Source organism: Ranitomeya imitator, chromosome 5 (assembly GCF_032444005.1).
Source record: "Ranitomeya imitator isolate aRanImi1 chromosome 5, aRanImi1.pri, whole genome shotgun sequence".
Classification (NCBI taxonomy): domain Eukaryota; kingdom Metazoa; phylum Chordata; class Amphibia; order Anura; family Dendrobatidae; genus Ranitomeya; species Ranitomeya imitator.
The window spans coordinates 293453384-293470681 of NC_091286.1; the positions used below are offsets into that span (position 1 = coordinate 293453384).

Consider the following 17298-nt stretch of genomic DNA (forward strand, 5'->3'; position numbering starts at 1 on the left):
TTCAGCATCCACAGTCCAGAGCACCAGATCACAGGGCAGGCAGAGTCCGGACAGTTTGGAGGCAAATCCAGAGTCCCCATATCCAAGTGGAAATCAGTAGCCTTCCTCTAGCGCCTGGGTGTTGTAGTACCTTACTGCTGAGCCTCTCATAAGGTCCTCACAACTGTTGTAGATGTTCTAGATGTTATGTCTCTTTCTCTCTGTCCCCCGGACAGGAACAAACCCATATGACTGATGGCCTGAGGCTTTTTACAGGGACTCTAGCACGCCCCACAAGTTGCCACCGTGCCTCCTGGGTATAGGGCGGATCAGTAACTTGAAATTAGCTGTCCTGCCAGTCTCTGGAGCAAGCATAAACGACTGTTGCTCCCTCGGTGTTCCGGCTACCGGATTTCTGCGCCTCAGAAGGAGGCAGCCTATGCAGGGCAGAACTCCTTCTGCTTTCCTCTCCTTTTGCTATGACTTCGTTTCTCACCCTCTACAATACCATTCTCTTTTCATGTCTCTTTCTTAGGATGCTGCCGCATGTCGGACAGGCGCAGCTCCGTGGCCTTCTGTCTAGGCCTCTGACAGGATCCCACCCGTCAGAGACCCACTACCTGAGCGGAGCCCAGATAGCAGCTCACTGGGTGAAGCCCAGCCAGCTTCTGCCTAACTTCCCATCCAGACCACCAGTTTAACCTCATTGTGAAGAGTGCCCTAATAAATAGGAGCATAGCTCCCCTGGTGGACTGGAGTGTGAAGTGTGTTGCATGGTTTGTGATACCTGGTAAAGAGATCTCCTTTATTGCCTTCAAACGTAACATCACTCCCCCCTAGAGGAGAATGACATTACTGCAACGACCAGGACCCTGGGGCGCTGCAACTGCGTGTAGCGGAGGCCCCAGATCCTGCCCCGCAGTGTGTTATGATGTATTCACACTGCGGGGCTGGGAATCTGGCGCCTGCGCAGTGGAGTGGGTCACCGTGCTGCTCGATAGAAGTGCCGAAGTCTCGCAACACTTATTAATATTATTTATTTATATAGCAACATTAATTCCATGGTGCTGTACATGAGAAAGGGGTTACATACAGGGTTATAGATCGTTTACAGTAAACAGGTTTACAGTGACAGACTGGTACAGAGGGGAGAGGACCCTGTCCTTGCGGACTTACATTCTATGGGATAGTGGGGAAGAGACAGAAGGTAGGGGTGCACTTCACAAATCTTGTGAGACATTGGCACTATCTTGAATGGAGCATGGTAATAGAGATAAATAATAGATATAAAGAGACGTAGGCATATAGACGGACAGACTAGACAGGCATATAGACAGAGTGACAGACATATAATTGCACAACCACTTTATTAGAAAAAAAAAGTTTTGTCCTAATAAAGTGGTGAACAAGGGACAGTGCCTTTTTAAAGGTTTCCATTTGAGGACTACGTATGATTGCCTGTACTATGTCAGACCTGCATGGGAACTTTTTTTTATTAAAATGATTAACCAGTGAAAGTGTGGGTAAGTGTTTATTTAAATAGTGATTTTTTTTGTGTTTTTTCCTTTTACTTACTAGGTTAGTAATAGGGGTGTCTGATAGACACCTCTCCATTACTAGCACCAGTGCTTGATGTCAGCTGTTTTTGGACAATTCACAGCTGACATCAACCCCAACTCCCTTTACCTCGAATGCCAACGCAGGAGGGCAATCAGGTAGAGCGAATCGCTAGAATCAGAGCATCTAATGTGATGCTCCAGTTCTGGGGCGACTGCAGGCTGGTATTTTTAGGCTGGGAAGGACCCAATAACCATGGACCTTCCCAGCCATATAATATTAGCTCTAATCTGTCTGCGTTACCTTTGCTGGTTACAAAAAGTGGGGAGAACCACCATTTATATAATCATAAAAAGCTGTCCAATAAGCTTGACAGGGTGCAATTTTATAATATGTTGGGAGGCTGTGCCTTTATATTTCTGCCTGTGAATATTTATCTCTATTTATAATCTGTTTCTATAGAATTCATTGCTATCCAAAAATGCTAAAAAACCACATTGAAAATGCAGGAAAAAAAAAAATCGCTTTTATGCCGCTGTATTTTTCCTGCCAAGAGATGCAGAAATGGTGCAGAAATTTCGGCATCCAAATACTCAGTGTGTGCACATACATTTTAAATTAAAACTTTAGTCTTGGGCTAGAAGACGACTTTTGTCAAGAGAATGAAGCACTTGTAGCAGTAGTGTAAGTAATGCAATGTGACCTCCCATTCACTTCTATAGCAAACTTTGGTCACATGACCGCTGTCACGTCCAATGGTGCAGTGTAGCCATGTGTCTAAAGAAATGGGATGTACTCTAAAGAAAAAGATCATTTGTACAGTAATAATGTTGTTGTGCAAAACACTGAAGCTCACCATTTTGTTCCAAGATGAAATCCTGTACATCCTGGTATTGAGACAGGTTGCCGTATACTCGAGTAACTTCAAGTATTCCCTCCATGTTGTTGCACAGCATTAACTGTAGTAGCACTATTATGAAGACAGAGGTGTTTTACTATATCTTATTCTGCTGAACAATTGAAATCAAGTCGAAAACAGTAATAGAAACTTTGTTTTTTTATACTTGTCATTAAGAATACATTCCTTTCCAACTAGGTAATGCACAATATTTATCTTATTTCTGCCAGGCAAAACAAAATCAAGATCCATTACACTGCTCATAAGTAAGCTGTGAACCACACAAAAAGTCCCCACAATAGCAGTGGGCATTTCCAGTAGTGTGCCATATAACTTATTAATCCTGGGCATATTCCTGGCATCATCCCAATTTTCCTCATACACTCTTTGTGACTCCAATCATGATATTGCCCGCTACATAATGGTGTAATGGGATATGGCTTCTTGGGGAACTATATCAAAGACACAAGCCTAAAACCACATCCACACCAATTTTTGCGGTTTTCGATAAGGCTCCGTTTTTTCCTTTCAAGTTGTTAGCAACTAAAGAAAAAGATTTTGAATAATCACAATGACTTACAGGGGTGTACCACTCTAGCACATTATCACCTATTCTGAGGATTTCTGGGACCTTCACTGATCCTATGGATTGGGCTCTGTAGTGTCCCCATTGACTGGAGCAACTGTCAAGATTGCAGATTACGACTATGGCACTGCTGTAGATAGCTGAGCACTGTGCTTGGCCTTCTTCGGCAGTACATAGGCAATTAATAAAGTGCAAGTCACTACATTCAACTGGGGTGCTGCATATTACATCAAGAATCAGTCATGATCACATACAACTGACGCAGAACAATGGTTCAGTATGACATTGCATCATTGTTTGCTGGGGCATCCACTTTCTCTTTCTGAATGATGCTATTGTTTTACCTTACTATCCTGTCCTATACCAGAGCTTAGTCTTCTTTCAGTGTAACAGAAAAAGGGTTAAATAAAAACCTTTCAGCCTTGATAAAAATATTAAGTTAAAAAAAAAAAACAAATGGAAAACTTACAAGTAGAAATCTCTATTCTTCTTTTGGCAATTACAGAGCTGTCATTTTGATAGTAAGATAAATTGCTGAATGCTGCCAGGGTATTGATCACCAGTTCCTCACATTCCTCAACTGACTTGTATTCTAATTTCACAGAAAAATCAAAACCACTAAAGTTATTACATTAGTACAACACTGGAGTTTAGTCAAAAGAGGAAATGAAAACAGAACTTTTATAAGTCATTTACCATAGTTATATTTGGAATATCTGGGATACAACAAGCAGAGACCCCCAAGACCTCATAAAACAAAACTCTGGGATAACTTTTGTATTACTGTCCTTAAATTGTAACTGTCACTTTATAAAACTTTGTATTATAGGCTCCGAATAGTGTTGCCGAGATGCCCACTGATCAGTCAAACAACTGCTCTTAAGTCCACAGGTCACGCACGAGTTGTGTATGGACTTAACACATTCACTTTCGCAGAGCTGAGTAAGTTGTGTAGACTTATTATTGTGCCCGTAAACCGCTCGGTACATGGAGCTCATGCAGGAAGAGTTTGGAATGATTGCTGGGAGTATCAAGACAAGATGAGCCTCAGATGCCATCAGATAAGATACACAGTCTTTCATTCCACTGGCCATATTACCACAGTTTTTCCAATAAATTTTATTGGTTTTACAAATTTAACAAAGGTAAGGGTAAAGGGTGAAGGAAAAATAGGATACATGGGATAATAGGGAAAGAAAGGGGAAAGAAAATACAGGACTTCCATACTTTAACATACTGTAGCTTACTCAAATAGAACCAGGACAACTGTCGCTTAATCAAAAGTCAAATATGGTTCAAAAGGAAAAATAAATATGTCCTGGCATATCTGGAATCACCTTTAGGTGTTCCTATGACCTTGTGGGGGCAAAGTACGGTTCAAAAACAGGCTACAATTGAGGAATAAATGAAGAAAAGTCTTTCTGGGCATTCAAATAATAGAGTCATTATGTTGATTAAGGTGTTGTTTGTTTGTAGTATTTCTTCATTTGTGACGAAGATCAGATTTGGACTTAGAGAGGAGTCTGTGGGAGTCCATGGAGGATATTATGCCTGCACCTATCAGGAAGTCAGCTCCCTCCGCCGGAGATGAAATATCGATCAATTTGGATGCAAATTTAATTTTTAGCGTTGAGATCTGAGACCAACTGTAAGGTATGCCAGCTTTTCGGAGTTCACAGGTAGTGGACTGAAATAATTTTTCGCTTTTGTAATGTTTCTTTAGATAGGTCTTTGAAAATGACCAAGTGGTTATAAGGAGAAGAAAGGAATTTTGGTTCCTTTGGTATATTTAGTAAAGCATTTCTAACCCAATTGGGGTAGAAGGAGACAATAACATCTGTTTCGACATCAGGTGGAAGAGCAGATGGTCTGCGTACTCTAAAGGCCTTTTCAATTAAATTTTCCTCTTTGGCGTTAGGAAGTAGATAAGAAATGAAGAGATGAAATTTAGTTGGGAGTTCTGGACCGACTCTGGAATCCCTCTAATTTTTACATTATTTTTCTTTTTAAAGTCTTCAAGATTGTTTAGATTTTTCTAGAAGAGTTGATATCATTTTGGATATTTTTGAATGAATCAGAGAGTGTAGCAAGATTTTGGTCCTCATTAGGATATGAGGACCTTTGATTTTTGACTGAAGAGATTTTTTTTTGAGTTATAGAAGGAGTTATCAGAAACTCCATAAGAATTTGAGTGTGTGTTAACAGCTATGTATGATAACATATCTTTAAAGAGCTCTTTACTGAAACTCTCGGACTCTTTGGTATTGTTTAAGTGTATAGAGTCTTCAGATTCCAAATCGGTTTCAGATATTTTTGAGTCATCATCACTAGTAGTATTTTTCACTGAAACTAGGATGGCTTTACATATGCTAATCATAAATTTTTCTGTTGGATTATCATCTGTTGTTTGGATATTGTTTATCAATGAGTTGTTATTGTTAGCGTGCCCTTGTAATTTTTTCTGATTTGGTTTGATTTGGTTTAGTTTTTTGCTTAAATTTTTCATAAAATTCAGAGTTTTCACGACTAGATTTGTGTTCTGAGGAAGAATATGACTCTGAAGAATAGATGTCATCAAGGGCCATATGATCTGAAAAAAGTCACCTCTATAATCAGATGAATCTATATCACTACAAAACTCCCCAAAATTACCATTTTCCATCTGTCCTGATGAGTTAATGGATTCATCTGATTGGTAGGAAACAAATTTGTGTTGGAGATATTTGTTGTTTCTTTAACAGATTTAGCAGAATAAGGATCTATACTAGGAAACTTCCCTTTAATTTTCCCTAAATTGTAATCTCTAGTACTCTAGTATTGTATGAGGATTTAGAAGGGAAATTTTTTTCAGATAAAAATTTGGCCTCATCGGTCTTTAGATTAGATGATTCTTTGAAAGATTCATTTCCTGTGATTACCTGGTTATACAATTGTTTTGTATGTGTAGGGTTCCCCTTTAAATACTCTGTGTTTTTATGGCTATTATGTAAAGAAGTAGAAGTGGCACCATTCTTTACATTAAGTGATGGTTGATGATTTTTATTTTTTTTAATATCGGTATTTTGCTAACTGCTCCATATGAATGTCTGATAATGCCACCTCTTTGATTTTTTCTTTCATCTTTTATATCTGAATTATGGAAGAGGGTTTTTCCCTCTGTGTCCCTGTACACTGATTTCAGAGGGTTTTTTTCTCCGACGAGCCAACATGGGGTGTTTCTGACAAGCCCCGCAGTTGTATAACACTTCCTTTTCCTTTGTCACATTAAATGATCTGCCTCCCTCAGCGCTTATCGGCCCTGGCACAAACACCGGTGCATCATGTCTCAAATTACTTCTTTGATCTATGGGAGCTGAAGAGATTCCCCCACTGTGTGGTGTTAATGCCGGTGATTCTCCTTCCTTTCTCCTCTGCATTGTGCCACATGGTTTTTTTATGCCTTCCTCTGGATCAACATGTTAGGGCATGTTAGGTTAGGCTATGGGTTGAACTAGATGGACTTAAAGTCTTCCTTCAACCTTAATAGCTATGTTACTATGTCGCAGCGTCATGCCTGTGATCACTTTTTTGGACACGGAGAGCTGAGGAGAACTCTGCGTGCCTGTGCAGCGCTGAAGATGGTGAATCACCATCTTTTTCCGTTTGCTGCGTCATACCTTGTGAGAACTCCGCGGCTCCCCGGCTTCTCTTCTTATGTCTGGCAGCTTGCATTGGAGTCTCGATAGGAGCGAGGATCTCAGTCGTCTCCACGTCTTCTCCGGTTTCCTCCTTCCGCTGTGACACAGCTCTGGCAGCCATCGCAATCCCTCAGCGCATCTTTGGATATCTGTCAGCTGGAGCTCCGGAAAGGATGGGAGTTGTTGCCGCGTCACAATTTTTTCCTCTCCGCTGCTTCTTCATTGCCTCAGAATCTCCCGCGCTCTTCCAGTTTCTTTGCAGGACAGCATCAGCTGAGGTCTCGGAGAGTGCAGGATGTTTTATAACAGATGTCTTACAGGCCATATGACTGTTGTGAAGCTGTGATTCTGGTTTTTTGGACAAAAGGCAGGGAGCCAGCACACCAAGGAAATACAGGAAGCACGGATCTCCGTCCTGACGTGACGTGAAGAATATCCAAAAAAAACGAAAAGATGATCCAGCTTCCAAATAAAATATAAAAGTTTAATCCAACATATTAAAATAAGGAGACAACTCCTGGGACGGCATCATACACATAGTAAGGCGAGCGACGCGTTTCGACCAAGCGGTCTTTATCACAGCTGATCTGCTAAATGACATATCCGGTATATATACAATATAGCACCAATCAAATGCTAGAAAAATGTCATGTGATACATAGGTTACAAAAAAAAAAAAAAAAAAAAAAATTCACAAATGTACCCAATAAATTCAAAACAATAATGTGCAGAAGGATATATACAATAGATAATGAACAATAAACAATGCACAATGAATAAGAATAAAGACATAAAGAAAATGAAAAAATACAGAGGGAGGGACATTGCTAGTAATGAAACATTAGTTCATTTCGTTTGTTCAAACCACCTGGAAACCTTGTACCTAGATTAACCCCTTAATGACCGCCAATACGTCTTTTAACTGACCTTGCATATAAGAGAATAGTATCCCCATACTGGTGACAATCCAGTAGCTGTCAGCTGTACACTATAGCTGACAACTTGCTGCATCAGCCATGATCAGTGTTTGCACCGTACATATCTGTTTAACCCCTTAGATGCTGCTGTCAATAGTGACTACATCATTATAAATGGTTAACAGAGTGTGGGGGCTTCTTCTTTATCCCAATTGGTGCCCTCAGATCATGATTTTGTGGTCCTGATGTTTGCGATGGCAATTCACGTCCAAATAGCGGCCTTAGAGTCTGCCGGCTGTTGTAACCTGTTCAGAAGTTACCGAGATTTAGGTGGTAAAAATACACATTTTCATTTCTGTCATGCCACTTTGCATTAATTCCTGTAAAGCACCTGAAGAGTTAATAAACTATCTGCCCGCAGTTTTCAATATGTCAGGGGGTGCTGTTTTTAAAATAGTATCACTTTTGGGGGTTTCCCAATATATGAGACCCCTAAAATCAATTCAAACATCGATAGTTCCCTAAAATAATAAATGTTGTAAATTTCCTTGAAAAAATGGAAAATTGCTGCTTCATTTTTAAACCTCCTCAAATGCTAACAAAATAAAAGAACATTTTACAAATGATGCTTATGTAAAGCCGACATGTGGGAAATGTTATTTATTAATGGTTTGCTGTGGTATGACTATCTGGATTAAAGGGATAATCATTCAAAGTTTGAAAACTGCTAATTTTTTAACATTTTTCTCAAATTTTTGATATTTTTTATAAATAAACACAAAACATATTGACCTAAATTTACCATTATCATAAAGTATAATGTGTCACGAAAAAACAATCTCAAAATCACTGGGATTTGTTGAAGTGTTGCAGAGTTATTACCACATAAAGTGACACTGGTCAGATTTCAAAAATTTGGCTCGGTCACTAAGGGGTTAAAGATCCAGAACGCTTCTCTGGTAAGTAACGCTCTGTGAATATCCCCACCGCGCGGAGGTTTTTTGATTTTCTCAATACCTATTACTTTTAAAGAAGCTGTATTGCGGGAATGAAAATCAATAAAATGCCTCGCCACCGAGGAAATGGTGCGACTATTATTTGTAGTGCATTTGATGTCATACAAGTGTTCCGATATGCGGTTTTTTAATTTCCGAGTAGTACACCCGATATATGATTTGTCACAAACTGTACATTCAATTTTGTAGACTACAAATCGTGTCTTACAGTTTATAAATGTTTGAATTTTGTATTGATTTTTATTTCCTCCGGTACCAAACAACTTAACGGTGGTAAGATGTCTGCACGTAGTGCAATTAGTTACATTACATTTGTAACAACCTATACAATGCAACCAAGTATTAGTTGAATGTTCAGAAGAAAAGTGATTAGGAGATATTATGTTGCCTAAGGTAGGCGCTTTTCTGGCTACTATATTGCATCCCTTAGACAGAATCTGAGCAAGAGTGGGATCTTCAAGTAAAATGGGCAAAGCTTTATTAATAATAGTTTTGATTTTATTAAACTGTGGATTAAATTGTAGACACACATATGGTTTATTGCCTATATTAGTTCTATTTATAATTTTCTTTTTTTTATTTTTATTATTATCGCTTGTTCCACTGTCTATCTCTGAGGGGATAAGACTTGATTGCTCTTTCTGATTTACTATATGTGCTGCTCTGTCTAGCATCCAATGCGGATATCCACGTTTTAAAAATTTGTTTCGTGATTGGATTAGATCTTTAAATAAATCATTATTATTGTTACAGTTTCGCTTCAATCTCGTGAATTCACCTACAGGAATTGCCTTAACTGTGTGCCTGGGATGACTACTTTTAGCGTGAAGTAAACCATTACCTGCCATTGGTTTTACAAAAGTTCGTGTGGAAATAAGTTCATTAGGGACACCTGTCAACTCCAGATCTAAAAAGGAAATCTTGGACACAGCCTGAACATATGTGAATTTTAAATTAAAATTGTTGTCGTTAATATAATTTACAAAGTCCTGTATGGCAGATACATCGCCACGCCAAATAAACAGCGTATCATCAATGTATCTGCCATACCAATGAATACATGCAGAAAACGGATTGGAAACTGCAAAGAGGTGTGAATACTCCCAATAAGACATGACCAGATTTGCTAGGGAAGGTGAAAATTTAGCCCCCATGGCCACACCTGTGCATTGCAAAAAAATATTCAGAATCAAAAGAAAAGAAATTATGCGTCAAAAGAAAATAAGTTACCTGTAAAATAAAATTAATCAGATCACTTGAATATGAACTATACTTGTTCAGATGGAATTGTAATGCTTGTATTGCAACATTGTGAGGGATACAAGTATATAAAGAAACGACATCGCAACTTAGCCAAGTATATTCCAATTTCCATTTCTTTTTTGTTATGATACCCAGTATATCTTTGGTATCCTTAATAAATCCTCTGGTTTTTTGCAGGGATCCATATTGTGGGGCAAAGGCTTTGTCACCTTTACTTCAGATGAGAGCAGGCTTTCATTAGATCTTCTCCAGGTGTCCCTCCGTTTTAATAAAGGGATTTTCTTGGTTGAATGTTCTTTTTTCTTCTCATAACCCAGTCCAGGCATGTTTTAGTAGGTTTTATAACCAGGTATTCCACGATTTAATATGCTTTAGGTAGCTGAAATAGGGGAATATTAGGAGCTACGTAAAAACACGTTTGCTCCTGTCCCCTGCAAACCACGCCCCCCCACCATATTACCACTGTTGTGACTTATGGAATGGGACGTTCCAATCAGTTCACACCAATGCTACCTACATAAAAAGTTTTGTGAAGTGACAGTTACATCTCCAGATAAAATCAGAAAAAAAAATAAAAAAGTAAAAGTGGCAAAGAGGCAATTACGGTACTGGTGTTATTAGACTGAACTACATCACTGATATACCTCCAAAAAAAGGATCATGATGATCCATGTAAGTATTCAAATTGGATATTATAACTAGGGCTTTAAAGGGGTTTTCCCACAAACAATGTACATCTTAGGCTACTTTCACATTTCTGTCTTTTGCAAGACATCGCAATGCGTCGTTCTGTGCAAAAACGCATCCTGTTGCCCGCAGGATGCATTTTTTGCACATAGATTTGTATTACCGACGCATCGCGGAGTATGGACACACGTTCTATACGTCGTGCACTGGATGCGTCGGTATTTGGCGGACCGTCAAGGGAACGTTTTTTCGCACGTCGGGTCCTGCAATTCCTACCGCGCATGCGTGGCCGGAACTCCGCCCCCTCCTCCCTGGGACTTTACAGTGGGCGGCGGATGCGTTGAAACACTGCGTCCGCTGCCCATGTAGAACAGAATTTTCACAACGTCCGTCGGTACATCGCGCCGACGCTTAGCAACGGCCGCGTACTGACGGAAATGTGAAAGAAGCCTTAGTGGTTAGCACTGCAGCCTTGCAGCGCTGGAGTCCTAGGTTCAATTCCCACCAACGACAACATCTGTAAAGAGTTTGTATGTTCTCTCCGTGTTTACGTGGGTTTCCTCCGGGCACTCCGGTTTCCTCCCACATTCCAAAGACATACTGATAGGGAATTTAGACTGTGAGCCCCATTGGGGACAGGGATGATAATGTCTGGAAAGCGCTGCGGAATATGTTAGTGCTATATAAAAAAAAAGATTATTATTATTATTACTACATTTTAATTAATAGATCCTGGAATAAAAAACATTTTCACAATTGTATGTGTTTAAAAAAATGTTCGGAGATAATGTTATAAATGTGCCCCTGCTGTGTACTGTGTAACAAACAGGCAATCCCCACATGTATTCAAGCTGTCTAGCAGCCGCAAATCATGCAGCTGCGTCGACAAACTAAATCTCTGAGCACGCCGAAATACTCGGAGACCACCCGAGCATGCTCGGAGAAACTCGAGTAACGAGCATACTCGCTCATCACTAATAAACATATAAAGTTCAGGGTTGTTTAATAGCTTATTTACACAGGCAAAACGTGAAAATGTGAACTGAATTACTGAAGTTTATATACACTATATCTGACATGAAATCAGAATAAACCTTTCCCGTTTTAGGTAAATTAGAATTACCATAATTATTAATATTTGGAGAGGGAGAGAGGAGAAAGAGGGAGAAAAAGTTTTAAAGCATGTTTATTACTTACTGCAAAGTCAAAAGTTTACATACACTAAGATTACTATGCCTTTAAACAATTCTGGACTGCCCATATGAAGATGTCATGTGTTTGTTTTTTGACAACATCTGAGTTAATTAGAGACACACCTGTAGATGTAATTTAATGCACACCTGAAACACACTGCTTCTTTGTGAAGAATCATGGAAAAGTCTCAATAAATCAGCCAAGATATCAGGAAGAGAATTGTGGACTTGCACAAGTCTGGCTCATCCTTTGGTACAATTTCAATATACCTGAAGGTGCCTCGTTAAATCTGTACAAACAATTATAGGCAAGTACAAACAAGATGGGAATGCCCAGCCATCATACTCCTCAGGAAGGAACATGCTTTTGGCCAACATGTGCATATCAACCCAAGGACAAAAGCAAAAAGACCTTTCACTCCACAGTGAAATGAGTACTGTATCACCATGGACTGAAAGGCCACTCTGCCAGGAAGAAGCCATTACTTCAAAAGAAACATAAAAAAGCCAGATTAATGGACAATGACCAGAAGCATACTGCCAAAATGGTAACAAAGTGGCTTAAGGATAACAAAGTCAATGTTTTGGAGTGGCTTTAACAAAGCACTGATCTCAATCCTATTGAAAATTTATGGGCAAAGCTGAAAAGTCAGGTGCGAGAAAGACTACCTACAAATTCCGACCAACTATTGTGAGAAGCTTGTGGAAGGATATCCCAAACATTTTACCCAAGTCATTCCGCTTAAGGGCAATGGTACCAAATACTAATGAAATGTATGCAAACTTTTGACTTTGCAGTAATAAAAATGCCTTACAATATTCTCTCACTCATTATTCTGGCATTTGGCAAATATTAATAACTAGTTGGCCTGTGTGAAATTTTTGCACATTGGTTGTCGGGGGTGCAGGCAATTTCCGAAAAAGCAAGCTGGTCAAATGTAAATATATTTAATGACATAATGAACACAGCTGAAACATGAACATTGACATTTTGCCTTCTTTCACTTCAACCTGCTTCACCACATGGGAAAAGCAATGGGTAGCACATTGGATCAGAATGTGGATTCAATTAAGAGATTTTATGGAGTTGCCCATTTGATTTTGAGTAGAAAGAAAAATCAAATTTGCCTGGTGGTGCACCGTCATGACTAAGAAACACAGCTGCCACTTCACTTACTGTAGGTTCATTAGATCTGCCTGGATGGAATGCATTAGTAGTAGTAAATTGTAATTGCAACTGAGAAGCATCGTGTGAGCCATCTTTGATATACTTGAACATTTGTGCATAAGGGTTATGGTTTGTTAGCATTGTTTGCAATTTATGTATTAAATCTTGTCGACATTTTCTATTGGCTGGATTGTCAATACGATGCTACAACAAAGCCTCAAAATCAAGAATGAAAAGGCCTGCGTAAGTTGGGTTAACCCCTTCAGCTGGTTGTAAACTTCCCACCATGTGATAAACCTGGCCATGTATTTTAGGGGTATGTGCACACGTTGCGGATTTCCCTGTGGAATTTTCTGTGCGGATTCTGCATCTCTTGGCAGAAAACGCAGGTCAAAATCTGCGTTTTTTAATGCGGATTTTGTGCATTTTTGTTGCGGGTTTTCTGCAGATTCTGTGCGGATTTCTTGCGTTTTTACCCTGCGGATTTCTATTATGGAATGGGTGCAGAAACGCTGCAGATCCGCACAAATAAATGACCTGGTCCTTCTTTTAATCCGCTGCGTTTTCCATGCGGATTTTTCCATACCATTAGCACACCATTTTTTTCTATTGATTTACACTGTACTGTAAATCACTTGCAGATCTGCAGCATTTCTGAGTGGAAAAAAAACGCTGCGGATCCGCAGGAAATCTGCAACGTGTGCACATAGCCTAAAACAATATGGCCCCCTGCCAGGAATATTGACAGAGTTCACTTGAACTGATGCAAAAGTCAAAGCACTATTAAATTGCTTCATATTTTGCAAATAGTTTTGATCTACGTGATCATTATTTTCAATAAGTATCTGAAGTTCTTTACAAACAGTATTGGCATGTAATTGAACCTTTCCCTTGTGGCAACAGATGGAAGCAGATTGGTCACGACCGACGTCACCTAAATAGAGCTTTGCTGAACAATGTGGACATAATTTATCCATACTCCCAATACTGTGGGAGTAATAAGTGAGCACACAGTATGTCTTTGGAAGTGAATGTTGGCACCTCCTTGCACAGACGTCTTGTTGTCTCGCAGGAAGTAATCAGGTGGAACTAAATCAATACAGTGCTCTTGCAGTAGTGTTCTATGATGATTCACTACCTGTTGCCTGTGCTTCTGTTGAGCATGTCTATGGTTTTCAAGTCTTTGTTGCCTTTGTTCATGAGGTTGCAGCTTCGCTGAAATGATGTCTGAAGAGGTCTGGGACGTCTCGTTCATGTTGGCCTGCCTCGAGGCCTGCTTTTAATACGCCTCTTCCTAGTCATCCTGCAAAGTAATTCCAAACCCAAACAATGATAGGTCTGCGCGCGAAATGCAGCTTGAAATGTACAACAGGCAGTACATGTTTCCAATAGAATAAGCAGTGCATGCTTCCAGATGTGTTTTCATATGTGACTCACCTGCAGTGAAGTGTGCAATCTGTTTGGATTTGTTTGTGATGTCTGTAAACAGCTTTGTGGTAGTGTGCTTTGGGGTAGTGTGGTGCCACCTGCAGGACATTTTTCCTTACTGCAGGTTTATGAAAATTAATGTTAAAACTGTATTTTGTGATCACATCTTTTACGTGTGGTTTGTTTTGCTATTTTCTTGCTGAAGGGGAAAGTTTACCTTTCAAATGGTGTATCAGTTGTGTGTGTGGGTGCAGTATGAACGGAGATACAAAGTAATCACCGAAAAAGAGTGTTTAGAAATAATAAATAAGGATTATGGGAATCCTAATTGACCTAAAACAAGAAAGGTTTATTCTGATTTCATGTCAGATATTGAGAAAAACATGCATTTTATATAGTGTATGTAGACTTCAGGTTTCAACTGTATCTATCATAGATCATTCAGTGTGCATAGCCTGTCATTGTCATCAACGCTACGAGTCCTGTTTACACAAAGATGATGCACAGCCAAGAACGATGATCTTTTGTGCTGCACAAAATATTCATTTCACCAGATGAACAGGAGTTTTGCTCGTCAGCCTGTTTACAATGAACTATTATCATGAAACGATCAATCATGATTATGCTAACAATAATCTTTCAGTAAGTGCAACTTTAGTTATGGATGGAGGATACCTTACTATCTTAAGAATAACCCTTTCAGTGGCCATATAAATTACCAGAGATACCTGCTACTAACCTTTCCCAACATGAGAAGATCAAGCTTGTTAGTTATAATGACCAATCCTTTTGTTTTATCCAGGAAATTAGATTGTCACCAGAGGTGTTTTCATATTGTGTCACTGAGTATGTGTGGTCAGCTTGAAGGAATGCAAAGTCGAATATGTATTGAAATGCATACGGCTGCATTGACAAAATGAGTTCACCAGATGATTGTTCATTCAATGGTTGTTGAATCATCAACCAACTTCTAGTCAATGCTTATGGTCACCTTTATTTGACTTTTTCATGACGATGACAGCATTTCATAGTTTTGGCACTTGTTTTTTAAACTACACTTGATGTAATATTTGTTATAGTTCAAATTGTCCAATTTTCAGCCATTTTAGTCTAACGTTATGGCCACATTTCTCTAAAAGCCCTCACCAGACATCTATTTTAGGTGATCAAATGTGAAATCAAGAGCAAAAATACAAGAAATCTGTCACATTTATACTTATTTATGTGACTAAAATAAGAAACAGCACTTACCTAAGATGTGCATTAAACGTAACACACAATGTTGGTCAGCTGCCAAGTCTTCGCCAACTTTTGGATGGACAGATAGGTTAGCGAGAAGACTTACTATTTTAATTAAGATATCTTCTACTTCTGTTGGCTGTTTTTGGCCCTTGGGTTTTTCATTTGCAAAAGACATAGCACTTTGTGTCTTTTTATCAAGGTCACAGTAAGTGTGCAGTAAACGTAAGAGCGTTTTAATGCTTCCTTCCACTTCATAAAAATGTTTACGAGCCGTATCACTCTTAGCGGTTAGATTCCCGAGTGTGAAAACTATGCGCACCAGAAGGTCCTAAGGAGAATGTACAATTATAAATGAGTGACTGTTTTTGAATGCGATCCAAGAGGTAAATGGGATCTGAAGAGGCTATTTGCATATTTCAGAATGAAAATAAAACCACATATACAGCTAAATAGCCTAAATACCCTTCCCTCCGCACTTGGCGCCCTGTTTTGAATTCTTTTTGTATTCAAACCATTTAAACCATGTATTCCTGTTTTCGTTTATGTCTGGTTGTCCTGAAAAAGGACTCTGAAACATGTTAATAATAAACTTACCTACAGTTCAACTTATCTATATGTGTGACTAAGGGTACCGTCACACTATACGATTTACCTACGATCACGACCAGCGATATGACCTGGCCGTGATCGTAGGAAAATCGTAGTGTGGTCGCTGGGGAGCTGTCACACAGACAGCTCTCCAGCGACCAACGATGCCGAGGTCCCTGGGTAACCAGGGTAAACATCGGGTAACTAAGCGCAGGACCGCGCTTAGTTACCCGATGTTTACCCTGGTTACAAGCGTTAAACTAAAAAAAAAAAACAGCACATACTTACATTCTGGTGTCCGTCAGGTCCCTTGCCGTCTGCTTCCCGCACTCAGTGACTGCCGGCCGTAAAGTGAAAGTGAAAGCACAGCCGCTTTGCACTTTACGGCCGGCAGTCACAGTGCGGGAAGCAGACGGCAAGGGACCTGACGGACACCAGAATGTAAGTATGTGCTGTTTTTTTTTTTTTTTAGTTTAACGCTTGTAACCAGGGTAAACATCGGGTAACTAAGCGCGGTCCTGCGCTTAGTTACCCGATGTTTACCCTGGTTACCCAGGGACCTCGGCATCGTTGGTCGCTGGAGAGCTGTCTGTGTGACTGCTCCCCAGCGACCACACTACGATTTACCTACGATTACGATTACCCTGGTTACAAGCGAACGCATCGCTGGATCGCATCGCTAGATCGGTGTCACACACACCGATCTAGCGATGACAGCGGGAGATCCAGCGATGAAAGAAAGTTCTAAACGATCTGCTACGACGTACGATTCTCAGCAGGATCCCTGATCGCTGCTGCGTGTCAGACACAGCGATATCGTAACGATATCGCTGGAACGTCACGAATCGTACCGTCGTAGCGATCGAAATGTTATAGTGTGACGGTACCCTTAATCTGGAGAGCGCAGAAACACTTCTTATCCTGTTATTTAATTTTGTTGTGCATGGAAGCTGCTGCATCTGGTTTTCAAGCTCTAAGTGTTGTGTCTCACACAACCACAAAAGGTAAGAGCTTCTACTTACAAATATCAACCCTCTAACGTGGATAAGACCCTATTGCGCTCATGCATTTCTCTACAAACAAATAATTTTAGCCTGGA

The 17298-nt window shown here is 39.8% G+C and overlaps 1 protein-coding gene across 5 annotated transcripts in view; it reads right to left on the bottom strand.

Annotated features, from left to right (window-relative positions):
• Positions 1–17298, bottom strand: part of ARMC2 (armadillo repeat containing 2) — a 303914-nt gene that overhangs the window by 10465 nt on the left and 276151 nt on the right. For all 5 annotated transcript variants that reach the window (XM_069726243.1, XM_069726248.1, XM_069726244.1 and 2 more), the window contains 3 exons: positions 15621–15939; positions 3490–3612; positions 2393–2506 (listed from right to left, as the gene is read on the bottom strand). In XM_069726243.1, the coding sequence (XP_069582344.1) occupies positions 2393–2506; positions 3490–3612; positions 15621–15939 (556 nt within the window). The remainder of the gene's footprint in view (positions 1–2392; positions 2507–3489; positions 3613–15620; positions 15940–17298) is intronic.